Source organism: Gymnodraco acuticeps, unplaced genomic scaffold, assembly GCF_902827175.1.
Source record: "Gymnodraco acuticeps unplaced genomic scaffold, fGymAcu1.1, whole genome shotgun sequence".
Classification (NCBI taxonomy): domain Eukaryota; kingdom Metazoa; phylum Chordata; class Actinopteri; order Perciformes; family Bathydraconidae; genus Gymnodraco; species Gymnodraco acuticeps.
In genome coordinates this window covers 2,362,256-2,378,070 of record NW_022990583.1, presented here as the reverse complement: position 1 = coordinate 2,378,070, position 15,815 = coordinate 2,362,256, and the positions used below count along the sequence as shown (strand labels likewise).

Genomic DNA, 15,815 nt, shown 5'->3' with positions numbered 1-15,815 from the left:
TTTACTGTGTTGACTCTTCATTTGGTCCAATGTTTGCATGTTTCACTATTTTTTTTTCTTTTTCTGTCTCACTGACAAACGTGTTTCCAATACATGTATACTCAGTCTAAATCTAAATGCAATCATTTAAAATCTACTCTAGTTTAACTGTTCTTGCTCAGAGGTTCTTATTTTAGATAAGTTTGGTGTGATAGTGCAGCTTAAGAGAATCCATCAAAAATACACTATGCCCTCATGGGACTTTAATAATAAGTCCAGATTTAAAGTGTTCAGAACAAATGAATATATCTGTTATGAATGTATCTTTCACTGAAAGTTGTTTATTTAATTGTACCTTCTCGAAAAACTAATATTTTGTATTATGTAGCCAAAATGATCCTACCTTAGATTCTGGCAAAGCAACACACCCCATTGCATGGTATATTTTCTTGTAAAACACAATCTGTTAAAAGAACACAATATTAACACCACAGGAGGGGGTGATTCTTAACTTCATCTCTTGGATGAGATATCAACACTAATGTTTGTTCCACTTCTAGCTTCTCAATGTGGGGACATTATACTTGATGTCACTGGCAGATGTATGACTGGTAAACATGTTGTCAACTAAATGATGCAACTAAGCATATGTGGGGCGAATCAGAGACTGCTCCCCGGCTGTCTCAGAATTAGGCCTGTGGTGCCAAATTTGAGTACATTTAAATATAGCGCCCCCATGGGGTCAACTGATGATTTCTTTTTCAAAACATGCTACATTACAAAAATGATAATTCATGTGTGTTGGGTGGTAACAACTTGATCCATAGCAACATCTAGGCTACAGATACTGCTGTGAATTTGTCATTTATAAATACGGAGCTAGGGGTTTACTTTTGCTGGTTTGTTAATAAATCCTGAATTTAAACAGTTTAAAGGGGGGAAAAAAGACTGTAAAGAAATAGTATACTTCACACAGTAGTCTATTGGACTAGTATGATACTTGTAAAGATGTGGCCTTGTTGAGGACACTGAGGTCATTGGTGTTTTTGGGGCATTTAATGGCTTTATTAACCAGGTGTTAGTTATGTTTGTAGACTTTATTGAACTAATAATGACATTAATATTTAAAAGGCCTATTTCAGTATTTTGTACACTATGTTTATTCTATATTTTTTCCACTTCAGATCAAAACATAAGAATGAGTAGAACTATAATCAAAAGTTGGGGTAAAAACTTTGTAGCACATTGTCAAACCTTTCAAGGGGACAGATTCAGTCCTGAAAGAGATGTAACACTTGAATGTAATAGCTTTTCTAAAGAAGACATGGTTTTAGTCATTCACAAACTTGACTTATTACATATTTTTTTCTGTGATTGGGACCAAGTTTATTAGGAGAATTAGGGTGATTTGTCTTAACCTATTTGGCACAGTGTGTCCTTGCCACTGTTTTAGCAGCTGTGGACCAGTAGGCAGGCAGAGCTCAGGCTGGTGGTCTGGCTGGGGGTGGAGTTAAGTATCTGTGTCACACACACTGACAACTGGGAAACCTCCCGCAGTAAACTAACAGGTGTCCTCTCCTCTCCAGACCCACCGTCACTTCACCGGGGGGGCTTCAGACTCTTTCCCTCTACCGATCTGAACGCTGCTCTTTACTTTACCTTACAACTTCTAGCTCAACGCTTACACACACACATCTTAAAATGATGCATTCGGCTCAGAAAGACACCACTTACACAAAGATCTTTGTGGGAGGTCTTCCTTATCACACAACGGATACAAGTCTAAGGAAGTATTTCGAGGTGTTTGGAGACATCGAGGAAGCTGTGGTCATCACCGATCGACAGACGGGGAAATCCAGAGGTTATGGATTTGTAAGTAACAACCTGTCGCTACTTCTGAGTTACCATGTCTTAAAGTTCTCGCACACGTGCACTGTCGGTCAATTGATTCAGTATCGGGACCTCAAAGACTTTCCTGTTCTGTGTGACAGCCAGGTTAGAAATAGGGCATTGTTTACTCTTACTCTATCAGATAAGTCACATTGTTGTCAAATTTAGCTGACCACTTAAAAAATGTACCTTAACAACAAATGAGCCCTAATTGGTGGCTACTTTTTAGTCACCGTGACCAAACTGTTGAGTGATCCTACATGTCCATGATATCAATGGAAAATGTGTTGTTTCATTCAGGTGACCATGGCAGACCGGACCTCTGCTGACCGAGCCTGCAAGGACCCCAACCCCATAATTGATGGCAGGAAGGCTAATGTGAACCTGGCCTACCTGGGGGCCAAGCCCAGGGTCATACAGCCAGGTGAGGGACTGGACCACAGCTTTATTTCCCAACTTCAAGACGATCAAGGTGGCATACAAAGACAGCAGCCCAAATATCTTTACACACTCACATACAGGAACTTTGTAGACTGCTCCATACTTGGTTGTTTTTTTATCTTGAATTTTTTTCAAAAGATAACACACTACAATATCACCTCCACTACATTACAAAAGTGTCAGCAGAATAAACTAAAGTGTCTGTTTTTATTCTAGGATTTGCATTTGGTATGTCTCAGATCCATCCAGCATTCATCCAAAGGCCTTACGGGTATGTGAAGCTGCAGAAATTACTTCTTTTTTTCACAAGATGTGTGTTGTTCCATTTAAAAAAAAAAAAAAAAAAATCTTGTATGGTCTTGTATAATGTGTTTTTATTGTTGTAAAAGTGTCATTTATCATTGCCTCCACTTAAATCCTGAATGAGGACATGTGAGTGTGGATGTGTGCTCTCCTGCTTGGCGTTGACTGTGAAGGAAGTGAACATTTTTCACTAAAGCCACTGCAGGACTTGACTTCACGTTGTCTATCTCTTTCTGATCTGACAGGGTCGGTAACGGTTAAAATAGCTGATGAAGGCACATGATGATTTGAGGAATAGCTGAGTCTGCATTGGGCAGAGCACTAAAGTGTTACCTGTAAACTCTGACATACACAAACGAACAGAAATGGTGACTAGATGCATGGAAGTCTTCTGTTTTTTCTCCCGGTTTTCCATAGTAAATAGATTGGTGTGTGCCTTGTTTTCAGTATGATGTGGTGTTCAGCTTAACTGTGTGCTTATTTCTATTTGCAGTGGGGGAGGCGGGGGGTATAGGAGGTTTTTGTGCACACTGTGAGTTTTGATAGGGAGTTGTAACTCTGCAACGGGGTGTTGATTCTTCTACCTTTTTAATAATTGATTTGTGCTTTAGCCTGCGGTTTATTGTTTTCCCCAGTTTCTCGTTAACATTAAGATGATCGTGTTTTGTTGTCAAAAGGGGGCTGTTGATCACCCAGTTAATTTCAAAATTGATTCCCCACAACAAAACACACTGGCTTGCATGCAGGAGTTTTTTTTCTGTTTTCTTACCCATGATGCTGTGTTTTTTTTGTTTTTTTTGTATTAACCCCTTGCTTTTCACTTGTAGCTTACATCTACAGGTACACAATACTCAACATACTCACATTATTTTGTATTTTTATATTTCAATTTAAAATGTTCAGGGGAAATCAAAAACAAATAGTGTTATCACCACATTAAAGATGTGGATATTTAACTGCCTTTAACAGCAAAAGCTTCAATTAAGTTGACTGAAAATATAAAGGCTTTAAACAAAAGCTAGATCACTGCCTATATGAAACTATTTATATATATATATATATATATATATATATATATATATATAAGTATATACATGTTTACTGCACTATAGGTTGTAGACAGAGATCTTACTTGGTCTCTGAGGCAGCAGCTGTTGGCTACAGTGATCTCCACAGCCTCTCAAATTCAGATGGAAAATGGGAGTCACTCAGCAGCGCTGTTAATAATGTATGGCACAGACAGGGCCACTCGGCTGTGGACAACAGGTGGGCCGAGCCATGTGCCCATAGCCTTTTGGTTATGTGCTGGGGATTACCCATGTGTCCTGGTGATTTACAAAGCACCTTTATTTAGCTCTCGGCAGGCAGGACCACAAAATGTTCCCCCCTTTTCTTCCATTGGAGATGGCTTAAGTCAGCTGTGCCCTTTTAGCTCTAAAATTGTTTTGAAGACAAGGTCATATCACAAAAAAGGTACAAGTAAGTTGGTTCCCAATTGTAAATTATACATGTAATTTACATTTGTGACATTTAAAACAAAGGATTCGTACATTTTCTTTAACTGTACTACAGATACAAAACCGTTAGCTACTGTTTGCCAGGACACATCCAGTCTGATAATAAAAATGTACATTTACAAAAACCACTGGGGCAGTAGAGCGGCACAAGCGGCCATTGCAGTTGGCGAATGCCCTGCCATGTGTTACTGAAGGAGAAGATCAGCTTGTCCTTTGGAGATGACAAGGGGAGCAAAAATAGCATGCTTCCAGCCTCCCTTGTCAGTCAAGTTGGCGTGTGTATGTTTGTGTGGGGGTGTATGTCTGTAAGAGGGGGAGGGGACACTTGTCTATGGCGAGATATAACAATTTCACACCTGCTACTCAATATATTTTCTGAGGGTGACTTTAACACACAGTTAAAAGTGGGACCAAATTGACTCAGATACCCAGGCTTGTATTTATCCATTTATACTCTGGTCTATATACAGAACATCTATCTTCCAATGGAAACACTATGTATCTACTCCTCAACTATTTTCTCTTTTAAAATATTAAAATGAATTTTTCTGCCGATCCTGTTAAAACCAAACACCCACTTGTTAAGATACCATACTGTATGGTTATTTCAATAACTACTTTGCGATTTATTGTACTTTTAAGAAATCCAATCCTTGTCCTATTTGTTTGTGTTTTAGGACCTATTAACATGTGTGGGCATGCCTGTATGTGTGGTGTTGGTGTGTCCTTATGTGGACAGAACAATGTCCACTTCTCTTCCTGATATGTTTTGGTGTTGTGAGATGAGCTCGCATTTTGTTTTAAATTCTGTTTTCAGTGAAACATTGGGTGCCGAGCTGGGCTGTCTTCTTTAAATGCCTTACTGTGTTTCAGATTCAGGTGCCTTTCTAAATTAAAAGCTGCGCTTGTGTTTCTTTGTGGTGTTGCTGCTTCTTTAACTTTTCATTTCTAGGTAGGGGTTTCATTGTTAATGAATGGATTTGCTGTGTTCTGAAGACTGGATTGATTTTTTTTGAGGCACCTGCTTTGACATTTTTAAGAATTTAGTTTCAGCGTTGGAAAGATGACTGGCTGTGGCTCTACTTTAACCCTGTGTGTCTTTTTTGTCCTACAGTGTCCCTGCACACTATGTCTACCCTCAGGCCTTTGTCCAGCCCAGCATGATGATCCCTCATGTACAATCTTCTGCTGCTACAGCAACAGCTGCTGCTGCCACTTCCCCATACCTTGACTATACTGGAGCAGCGTATGCCCAGTACTCTGCGGCTGCCACCGCTGCTGCAGCTGCTGCTGCCTATGAGCAGTATCCTTACGCTGCCTCACCAGCACCAACAAGCTACATGACTGCAGCAGGGTACGGATACGCTGTCCAGCAGCCACTCTCCGCTGCTGCCACCCCGGGAGCTGCCGCTGCTGCTGTCGCTTTCAGCCAGTACCAACCTCAGCAGCTCCAGACAGATCGCATGCAGTAAAACCATGAAAACTACCTTTAAGCAGGAAAGAAGGGGAGGTCAAATCATCCCATGATGAAGGCACTGTTATGATGGTTGTCACACCCAGGTTTTAACTTGGCAGTCCTTAAACCAAAGAGCCTAAAGAAATCACCAAAAATGTGGAGCGAAAGGAAGATTAACCATATTTTTTATTCAAGTGAGATCATAATTTTGGCACTATTGAATATAAATATTTAATATTTATTCAGCAGGAAAGTATTTAATGTTGATTGAAGTAAACTACCTGGACCTCATGTCATCCATCGCTGAATTGTGTATATATATATATATAATGCAGTGGAATTTGTATAAAAGTTCCAAGTGCATTCACGTCTTATAACCAGGTTTTTTCCCCACTTCTTTGAAAACCAAAACACTAACCCAACCAAAACACTTGCATACATATGAAAACACTATGTCATTATGCAGTTTTCAGTATTTCAAAGTTTTGGACCTGTATTTTGTTTGGAAAAAGCTATGCAAACATTGATATAGAGGTTAAGATTGTCGTCTTTTTTTATAACTGTTTGGCGTGAGATAGATTAGATACTGTCTACTAGTTCCCTATAAATGTATTTTTTTGTTGTTCATAAGACAATATACTGAAGTGACAGCTGAAGGCACTCACTTTTCTTCCTTTTTAAATTGCACCTCCAGTACATTTTGCAAAAGGGAAGAAACACTTGTTGAATATGAATTTTTCATTTCGACAAAATGTTTCATAATGTGCCTTTTTTAAATTATGCTATTTATGTATTTATTATGGAGCCTTACAATAATAAACCCTTTATCTTGTGTTTAAGTATAAAGCCTAGATCAATTCCACATGTGCTTCCTCATAGTGTTAAAGAGCATGTGATGGATGTTTAAACTTGGCTTAAAAGCAATACACTGTGTATAAAGAACAAAAGAGGAGCGGAAAGGTAGCAATAAGTCCAACGCGTTTTCTGTAGATTCAATGTTTTCTCAAATTGATTCTTAATTCTTTAATGTCACTTTTATACTTGACCAATTTGAATAAGGTGTGAGAACTGTTAAATGTTTACATTTGATGTTGTTTGACATTGAATGTTTACTTGTGCAAAGACATCAACAGTTTCACCTTGCTTTTTTGTAAGGCATGACTAAAAAATAATGCAAACATATGTGAAATAAAAGAAAAATTCCCTTCAATGTTTTAAGTCTTCTGTATTTTGTTTAATGTCTGTTTTGGGCATAGTTTTTAATTTGATTCATGAAATCCTGTCACACAGTGGTCTCAGTTAAAAAGAAGTCAAAACTGTATTGTTTTTTAAGCATATAGCTAATATTTAACTTTGATATAATCTGTTTGACTTTTAATAACATCTCTCAGCAGAAAGAGTCTAATTCTGTCACTTATTCCAAGATGGAAACCCAAGTGGCAAATATGCATCACTGGAGACCTCAGTCACTAACTAATGAGGGATCACACATTTGTATGCGATTAGTCTACACTTGAGACACTGCTGCTTAGTTTGATACTTGCCTCTGTTTACATATTAAACCAACTTAGATGTTTTGGTAACATGAATCCAGCCTGCTATGTCTCCAAAATAGTAAGTAGGTGAAGTCCCTCTTTCAACATGCAGCTATTAATTGAAAGAAGCTGTTTGCCAGATTTCCTCACGCTCATCACATCAAATAAATCCAAAACCTCAAAATACCCTGGGATATGTTTTCAATATTTCTGTACAAATTATGAAAAGTATTGATTTCTTTATTTCACTGCAATATTACATTTTCTGTAGTTAAGCAGACCCCAATAACTGAAAGGGACACATATTGCACAGTCCATTCCCTGTTGAGTTCACCTGTTTACAATCCTACATGACAGTCACAACAACTAATGTGTTTGTAAAGCTGTAAAAAACGTGTGATGTGACCTGGAGTTTGACGGAGGCAGGCAGCTGAAGGGGCCAACACTCGACAGATATAATAAATACTGTTTTGTAAGTCTCCCTGGTTGCCCTCTCTGGTTATTCAACCAAGACAGTTGCCTCCTGACCCCTCCTGGTTAACACGGCCCTTCTCATTCAATGGTTTTTGTTTATTTGAATTGTGTTCTACTTTGTACATTAATACTGAAGACATCAAAACTATGAAAGAACACATATGGAATTATCTTGTTAACAAAAAAGTGTAAGAAAATCCACAATATGATTTATATTTTAGATTATTCAGAGCAGTCCCCTTTTGCCTTGATGACAGCTTTGCACACTCTTGGCTTCTCTCAGTCAGCTTCATGAGGTCGTCACCTGGAATGGTTTTCAATTAACAAGTGTGCCTTGTCAAGAGTCCATTTGTGGAATTACTTCCATTACCTTCTTAATGTGTTTGAGACCATCAGTTGTGTTGTGCAGAGGTAGGGTTAGTGCACAGTGGATAGCCCTATTTGACTACTGTTGTAATCCATATTATGGCAAGAACGACTGAACTCAGTGAAGAGAAACGACCGTCCATCATCACTTTAAGAAATGAAGGCCAGTCGATCCGTAAAATGTCAAGAACTTTGAATGTATCCTCAAGTGCAGTCGCAAAAACCAAACGCTTACTTAGTCTCTCAAACGCTATGATGAAACTGGCTCTCATGAAGACCCCCCCCCCCCCGGGAAAGGAAGAGCAGGAGTTACCTCTCCTGCAGAGGAAAAATACACAAGAGTTACCAGCCTCAGAAACTGAAAATTAAAGCATCCCAGATTAGAGCCCACATAAATGATCACAGAGCTCAAGTAGCAGACAAATCTCAACATCCACTGTTCAGATGAGTCTGCGTGAATCAGGCCTCCGAAGAAGCCACTACTGAGGATGAACAACAAGAAGAAGAGAATATTTGGGCCAAGAAACACAAGGATTGGACATTAGACAGTGGAAATATGTACTTTGGTCTGATTAGACCAAAGTACCACTGCGAGGGGGACCCAAGTTCCCAACAGCAAAAACACGTGGGTTTGCTATCCTGGCTCCAAAATGGTGGAATGAGCTCCCCATTGACATCAGGACAGCAGAAAGCTTACACATCTTCCGGCGCAAACAGAAAACTCATCTCTTTCGACTCCACTTCGAGCGATAGAATTACTAACAAAGCACTTATACTAATAAAGGACTGGCTCATCTAAAGCCAGTTGAGTAGCACTTGAAATGTTTTGGCTCTATGAAACCTGATGTACTTATATGATTCTGTTTTCTTCAAGTGTCTATCTTCTTGGTTGAATGCACTTATTGTAAGTCGCTTTGGATAAAAGCGTCAGCTAAATGCAATGTAATGTAATGTAATGTTAGTCCAAATTGGAGATTGTTGGTTCCAACCGACATGTCTTTGTGAGACGCAGAGAAGGTGAGCGGATGGTTTCTGCATGTGTGGTTCCACCATGAAGCATGGAGGAGGAGGAAGTGTGATGGTGTGGGGTGGGGGGGTGCTGATTTATTCATAATTCAAGGCACACTTACCACAGCATTCTGCAGTAGCCAGCAAAATATAAATCATATTCTGGATTTGTTAACACTTTTTTGTTTACTAGATAATTCCATGTGTTCTTTTATAGTTTTGATGTCTTCAGTATAAATCTACAATGTAGAAAACATCCCGAAAGAAACAAAACGTCTGAGACCTATGTCTAATTGTCAAATTGTTTACATTATGTTGCAGCCAACAACAGTAGATCTACATTTCTATTTTTTGTATAAATAATGTTAATTTGCAACAAAAAAAACTAAACTGTAATAAAGTAGGCCTACATGCTAAATAATCCTCTCGAAAGTGCCACAGTAATCCATCCATAACGTTAAATAAATTGGAAATACTAAGTAAAATAACCTCAACATTTGAATTAAACTAATTCAGTAGGCCTAAAAGCCTACTACTGCCTGAACTCTTTGCTAATGTTTACAGATAAATGTATTTCAAAGGTATTTTCCATTCACTTTCGTCTTTACTAAATCTGTTATCGACTTATTTCCATTTTGATAGTCGTTCAATGAGTCGAACACATGGATGTATAATGAGAACATGGTTTCATGCCGCATTCAGGTAGTATCGGAGTTTTTGTAATTTGAGCGTCCGATTTCTAAAAGCTTCAATAGCAAAGCCCCAAATACGACTGCAAGCTCCGATGTAAGTGCCGAAATAATACGTAATTGCCTGAAAACCACGCAAACAGTGCTGTCTAACGTCAGCAAAAAAAAAGCCGTTTACTTTATTTAACTAAATACAGTTGAAACCATGGTATATCTTTAATGCACAATCTTTTTCAAACGTCTACCTCTGTCAAACAAGCGTGAGTTTTCTTCAGAATAAATGAAAGATTTTATTGCTGGTGTCACACAAAGTCATTTCTACCAACAATTAAATTTGTCCTGAACGCAACATTCCGCATCCTGGGGGCGGAGAGGTAACAGCAGTTTACTGGCAGTGACCGAAAAAGTGGTGCAGAACCTGCGGAAAAAACACTCAAATAATTTTGGGGGAGCCCAACTGGGATTGACACTTTGATCGCAGGCATTGTGAGTAGTTTTGAAATACTTAATCTGTCCTAAAAAATTTTGGTTTGTGTTGCCTTTCAGTTGTTCAACCATATCAGTTTACGTTATTGTTTGGTGCAAAACATGGCCATCTTGTGTTGTTCGGTTTTACAGAGGATGTGGAGTAGTTTTTTTCCCAATCAGAATATTATTTATATATGTACGTTATATTTAACTCGAATAGCATATTGCATGTAGGCCTATGGCCGTTTCTTGCATCTAAACGAATTTTAGGGCCTAGCAACGTGACATTTACGAAATCGAGAGTGTCTGTTGAAAACGAAAATGAATTGATTACGTTATAAAAGCAGAGCCCCAACCCTTGTTTAACCCTCACACTAGTTGTTAAAAACCACACTATGTTTACATTATTCTTTTTTTATGAAGTGGTCGATCGACGGTTAGCATCAGACACGGTAGCATCCTTGTTATTAATTATGATATACCGGAAGTGAATCACCGTGGGTTCGTCCCAGGGCGCCTGTCAAGGTCTGTCATTATTTAAAACGGTGTTATTTACTTTCACCCTGATAACCTCTCATTTGGCTTCTCCAGCGGGTCTGTGCTCCCGATCCAAGCCAGAGATGAGCAGCGAGAAGACTGCATACGCTCCGGTGGGGGGGATGCCTTCTCCGCCCTCGCTTCCCGGCCAGCCAGCGTTCCCTGCTGGATTTGACATGAATATGCCGGGCCAAAACATGTTCGGAGCCCCTGCCCATGGGGGTGGTTTCCCTGCTCCTACTGGGTTCCTTGGGCCTTCTCCTGGTGATTTTCACGGCTCTGGTGGTGTTCCTGCTGCTGGTGGTTTCAATGCTCCTGGTGGTTTCAATGCTCCTGGTGGTGTTCCTGCTCCTGGTGGTTTCAATGCTCCTGGTGGTTTCAATGCTCCTGGTGGGTTCGATGCTCCTGGTGGGTTCAATGCTCCTGGTGGTTTCAATGCTCCTGGTGGGTTCGATGCTCCTGGTGGGTTCAATGCTCCTGGTGGGTTCGATGCTCCTGGTGGGTTCAATGCTCCTGGTGCTTTCGATGCTCCTGGTGGGTTCGATGCTCCTGGTGGGTTCAATGCTCCTGGTGGTTTCAATGCTCCTGGTGGGTTCGATGCTCCTGGTGGGTTCAATGCTCCTGGTGGTTTCAATGCTCCTGGTGGGTTCGATGCTCCTGGTGGTTTCAATGCTCCTGGTGGCTTCAATGCTCCTGGTGGGTTCAATGCTCCTGGTGGTTTCAATGCTCCTGGTGGGTTCAATGCTCCTGGTGGTGTTCCTGCTGCTGATGGTTTCTCTGCTCCTGGGGGTTTCCCTGCTCCCGGTGGTCTCCCTTTCCCCCCACCGACTGCTTTCGGGCCAGGTGTTCCTGGAGCTTTTGGAATGAAACCCCAAGATGGTCCAGGATATGGAGGCAAACCCTCACCATATTCTCCTCCAGGCCCAGGGTCTAATGGAAACTTCAATGGTTAGTATGTCTTACATTGGTGCATTCTTTATATTGATGTTGTTACATTCATTGTGTCACATGTCATGTTTCTGTTTGGTGTCAATGCAGATAATGCTTACCATAGCGAGGAAGAGCCACCACCCTTTCATGAGAATCAAGAATTTGATTTTGGATTAGATAACAAGAGCATAAGACGAGCCTTCATTCGAAAGGTAAGCAGATCTTGTGGTCAAAAAAAGGTTAAAGAATTTTTAGATTTTGAAGCCTGCATTGAAGTGCCTTTTTATTGTCATTTGATTTGTCAACAACAGCCAGCATGTCTTGAAGCTGCATCATTTAGAGATGTATTTATCTGCATCTTTATATGGATTTACATAAAAAAAAATGCATTTTGTGATAAACAAACACTAGATGCTTCTATGTAAAGTAAAGCACAATCGTTTAATGTTAAAATAATATAAAATACATATTTCCTGCTGTCTTGCCATACTTTCCACAACATTTCACATATCTTGCTGACTCACAAACACAACCTAAAACATAAACTCTGTTGTAGATTGAATCATGTTCTTTGATACAACATGAGATCCATCTTCAAAAAAACAATAGACAACCTTTGTAAGAAATAGGATCTGTGTCTGCTGTCTAATAATCCACTCTTCTCTTCAGGTGTTCTTGGTGTTGACTGCTCAGCTGATGGTGACGTTCGCCTTTGTGGCTGTTTTCACTTTTGTGAAGGAAGTCAAGGTTTTTGTCATGGTGAACACCTGGACCTACCTTGTGTCCTATGTCATATTCTTTGTGTCGCTGTGTGTGATCAGCTGCTGTGGAAGCGTTCGCCGAAGACATCCTTGGAACCTGGTTGCATTAGTAAGCCTGCTCAGATTTTATCTTGACAATTGAATCATACAACTTGTCTTGGAAAAACCTTTTTCTACTGTGCTTTCTTAAATTAAATGTTTTAAACAACGTCAAAGCATTTTTTATGTGGTATAGTAAAAAAACGAGACAAACATTTTGTATTAATGAAGTGCTCAGCATACATTTAGGATATCAGACTTCCCTATTCCTAACATATTAGACATATTACATTAAGAGAGCTTTCAAAATCACTGTTTAGTAACAACAAAATGATTTGCAACTTCCTATTAGTGCCCTGAAACTTGCTGATGTGTTTCTGTTTCTTGCCTCCAGTCTGTCCTGACTCTCAGCATGTCCTACATGGTGGGAATGATTTCAAGCTTCCATGACACCGATACAGTCGTCATGGCAGTGGGCATCACAGCCGTCGTGTGCTTCACTGTGGTCATCTTCTCCATGCAGGTCAGTCCATGCACTTTGTAGGCATGCGATTTGTAACAACCTTAATGTGTGATGTAACCCTAATGTCTCATGGCCTCTTCCCACAGACCAAGTACGATTTCACTTCCTGTTACGGGGTGCTTTTCGTCTGCTTAATTGTCCTGTTGATCTTCGGCATCCTCTGCATCTTCATTCGTGACAGGATTTTGCACATTGTGTATGCTGGACTGGGAGCTTTGCTCTTCACCTGTGTAAGTCCTATTTTTGTACTATTTCTCCTTCTTTTTTTTTTAAATAAACTTAATAGTGTTGCTTTAGTTTAGATTAAAGGCAAAGGATCTGATGTTCATAACACGTTTTGAAAAAGAATCTTGAGTGTTTTATGCCTATTTGCACCATTTGGTAGCATTTAGTATTCTTGTTCTAACTAAACGGTCTAAAAATGGCTAGCAATGTCTCAAACATTTATGAGAACCTGATTTTGGTGATCAAACACTCACACAAGTAGATATTTAAAATACTGCTTATTAACATGACACAAAATGTGTAGTAAACCCATTGTGAATATATTCTATGTTACAGTTCCTGGCGGTGGACACACAGCTGCTGCTGGGCAACAAGGAATTGTCCCTGAGTCCAGAGGAATATATCTTTGCTGCTCTCAACCTGTACATGGACATCATCAACATCTTCCTGTATATTCTTGCTATCATTGGAAGAGCAAGGGGAAGCTGAGCTGGACCAACAACAGTTTAAAATTCTGCTGAAAATCGCTTTGAGTTTGTGTCTAGCAGTGCTTTACCTATATCCTGATTTTAATTTAGTCTTGTAGTGTACTTTGATCACATAGTTTGAAAATGTTTTGCTTCACCCAATGTAAATGTTTTTTTTTATTTTTTATTATATAGATTGTCTTTGCTGTAGTTTGGGGGTTCATTAACACTTTATGAGCTATTGAGTGTGTTGTACAAAACTTGATTATGACATATAAAATCAACTGTATACATATTTGGCTCTAGACGTCACACAGCCTTCATCAGCAGAAGTAGTTTAATAAAGATCTTGTTATGTGGTTAAAACTTTGGAAAAAGACAGTGAAGTGGATTTTGAGTTGTGATTATTTGTTGAATAAACTTTTCCAGGGTTAAATGTACCTGTGTAACCTATAAGCCAGCAGCTTAAAAAAGCTATAAAAAAAGGGAGTGTATGAAAACATACCAGTTGCTTAACTTGCATGTCAATAGATGCATCACCATGGCAACTGAGTAAAAGCTGCTGAAGATTACATATCTAGATAATGTAAGTCATCAGACCCTGGGTTTTTGTGAAACTAAGATACAGAATGACCTGCAATGCTATATATAAAGTTATTTTATAAACCTGATCTCCGTTGTTGTGTTATGGTATGAAAGAATCCTGGCAGAATCTCATTAGAGAACTCAGTTCTGTTGTGATTTGATATCTAAAAGAATTTGAAATCCAGGAAGTCTTGGGTTGTTCTGTGGCTCATTTGTGAACCTGGGAGCCCCACAATGGACCTGGAGCAAACTGTTGCTGTCTTGCTGTCAAAAAATGAACAGCTCGGGCAGGAAAACCATCTGTTGAAGTCTATGTTAGGTTTAGTGAAGGAAAATGTAGAATTGAGATCCAAGATGCAGAGCTCCAACACTGACACTCTGGAAGATATAACAGGTATTTGAAGTGTTTTTGTCTCTGCCACTAGATGGCAGTCAGGTAGCCGTTTAAGCTTCGAGGTAATGGCACAATTATAAGAATATAATTGATAACAATTGTTAACCTTAAACAGCTATGGTCACTTCAGATTGCCTTTGTTTTCAAAGCAGTTATAGTTACCTATGGCTGTGCCACAGTAAAGGCAAAACGTTTTTTGAAACTCATGCAATATTTTTAGGGTGTAAAATAAATATTCTTTATAATAGAACACCATTTTTTCTTTCAGAATGTTTTAACAGCAAGTAACATAACTGTCCTGATTGTTTTCTTAGCTATGCAATTCCAAAGATATTGTCTTAACAGCATAAATTGACTTGTTCTTAGGTATTTAATAATGTTACTTTGTAATGAGATATTTCAAACCAAACAGCTGACATTTTAATTCCAATTAAGCAATGTATCTATCCCTTAGCTGTATATTTGAAAACGATATATCAATACATTTTCATTGGCATTAGGATACATTCCAAATCCAGGAATGAATATGTAAATAAATCTGTTATTTGGTTACATTTAGAATGTTGTACTCAAACTGAGAGTTATGTTTCTTTAGATGTCGTTAATAATATTATAATCTTTAAGAGAATATAATGTATAAAGCAGCAAATAGAAATCAACATCTTCAATTCAAATGTCAATCAAAAAAAAAATTAACTAAATCAGAATCAAAAACTATATCTACAGTACAAGAAAGTGTAAGGGACAATTCAAGTTAATTTAGGTAGAAGCATTTCATGTTTTATTTCTTTACAGCATCAAATCTTGTAATAAATGATAAATGACAATAACAACAAACCACTTTGTTTCCATCAGTTTGCTCAACATCAGTAAAACAAGCAACCAGTCTGTGTCAAAACACAGTGGACGAGAGACAATTCAAAAAAGACATCCAACAAACCAAATTCAAGCGAACATCGTCCCCTGTCGACTTCTCGTCTTTCATCCAAAGCTCGGTGCATACAGCTGTAAGTGACAGAGCAGAGTTTCAAAGCTCCCAGGCTGAATCTCATATTGAAGTCAAAGGTGAGGGACGACTATACAGACATTTGAAAGCAACTGCTCAGTTGCACGCTTTTAAAAAACAAAAACAATTATTCATGTCAATTATTTGATCGCAGGTCCAGACAGGGTGATGGGAGAGGTTGCCTACCAACTGGATAGGAGAATTCTGTCCCACATCTTTCAG

At 39.0% G+C, this 15,815-nt stretch overlaps 2 protein-coding genes across 3 annotated transcripts; both read left to right on the top strand.

The window, feature by feature from the left end:
• Positions 1-1,555: 1,555 nt before the first annotated feature.
• Positions 1,556-6,800, top strand: rbm24b (RNA binding motif protein 24b). Of its 2 annotated transcripts, none has more exons than XM_034228391.1 (4): positions 1,556-1,851; positions 2,170-2,293; positions 2,527-2,581; positions 5,245-6,800. In XM_034228391.1, the coding sequence occupies exons 1-4, from the start codon at positions 1,681-1,683 to the stop codon at positions 5,600-5,602; spliced, it is 708 nt and encodes a 235-aa protein (XP_034084282.1). In that variant the 5' UTR covers positions 1,556-1,680; the 3' UTR covers positions 5,603-6,800. The 2 variants fall into 2 exon arrangements, with proteins under 2 accessions (XP_034084282.1, XP_034084281.1); XM_034228390.1 differs by having other exon boundaries at positions 2,170-2,341.
• Positions 6,801-9,940: 3,140 nt separating this feature from the next.
• On the top strand, positions 9,941-14,279 carry grinab (glutamate receptor, ionotropic, N-methyl D-aspartate-associated protein 1b (glutamate binding)). Its single transcript, XM_034228373.1, has 7 exons — positions 9,941-10,144; positions 10,718-11,611; positions 11,702-11,805; positions 12,263-12,463; positions 12,788-12,916; positions 13,003-13,146; positions 13,478-14,279. Exons 2-7 carry the CDS (start codon positions 10,747-10,749, stop codon positions 13,628-13,630), a joined length of 1,596 nt encoding a protein of 531 aa, XP_034084264.1. The 5' UTR covers positions 9,941-10,144; positions 10,718-10,746; the 3' UTR covers positions 13,631-14,279.
• Positions 14,280-15,815: the final 1,536 nt, after the last annotated feature.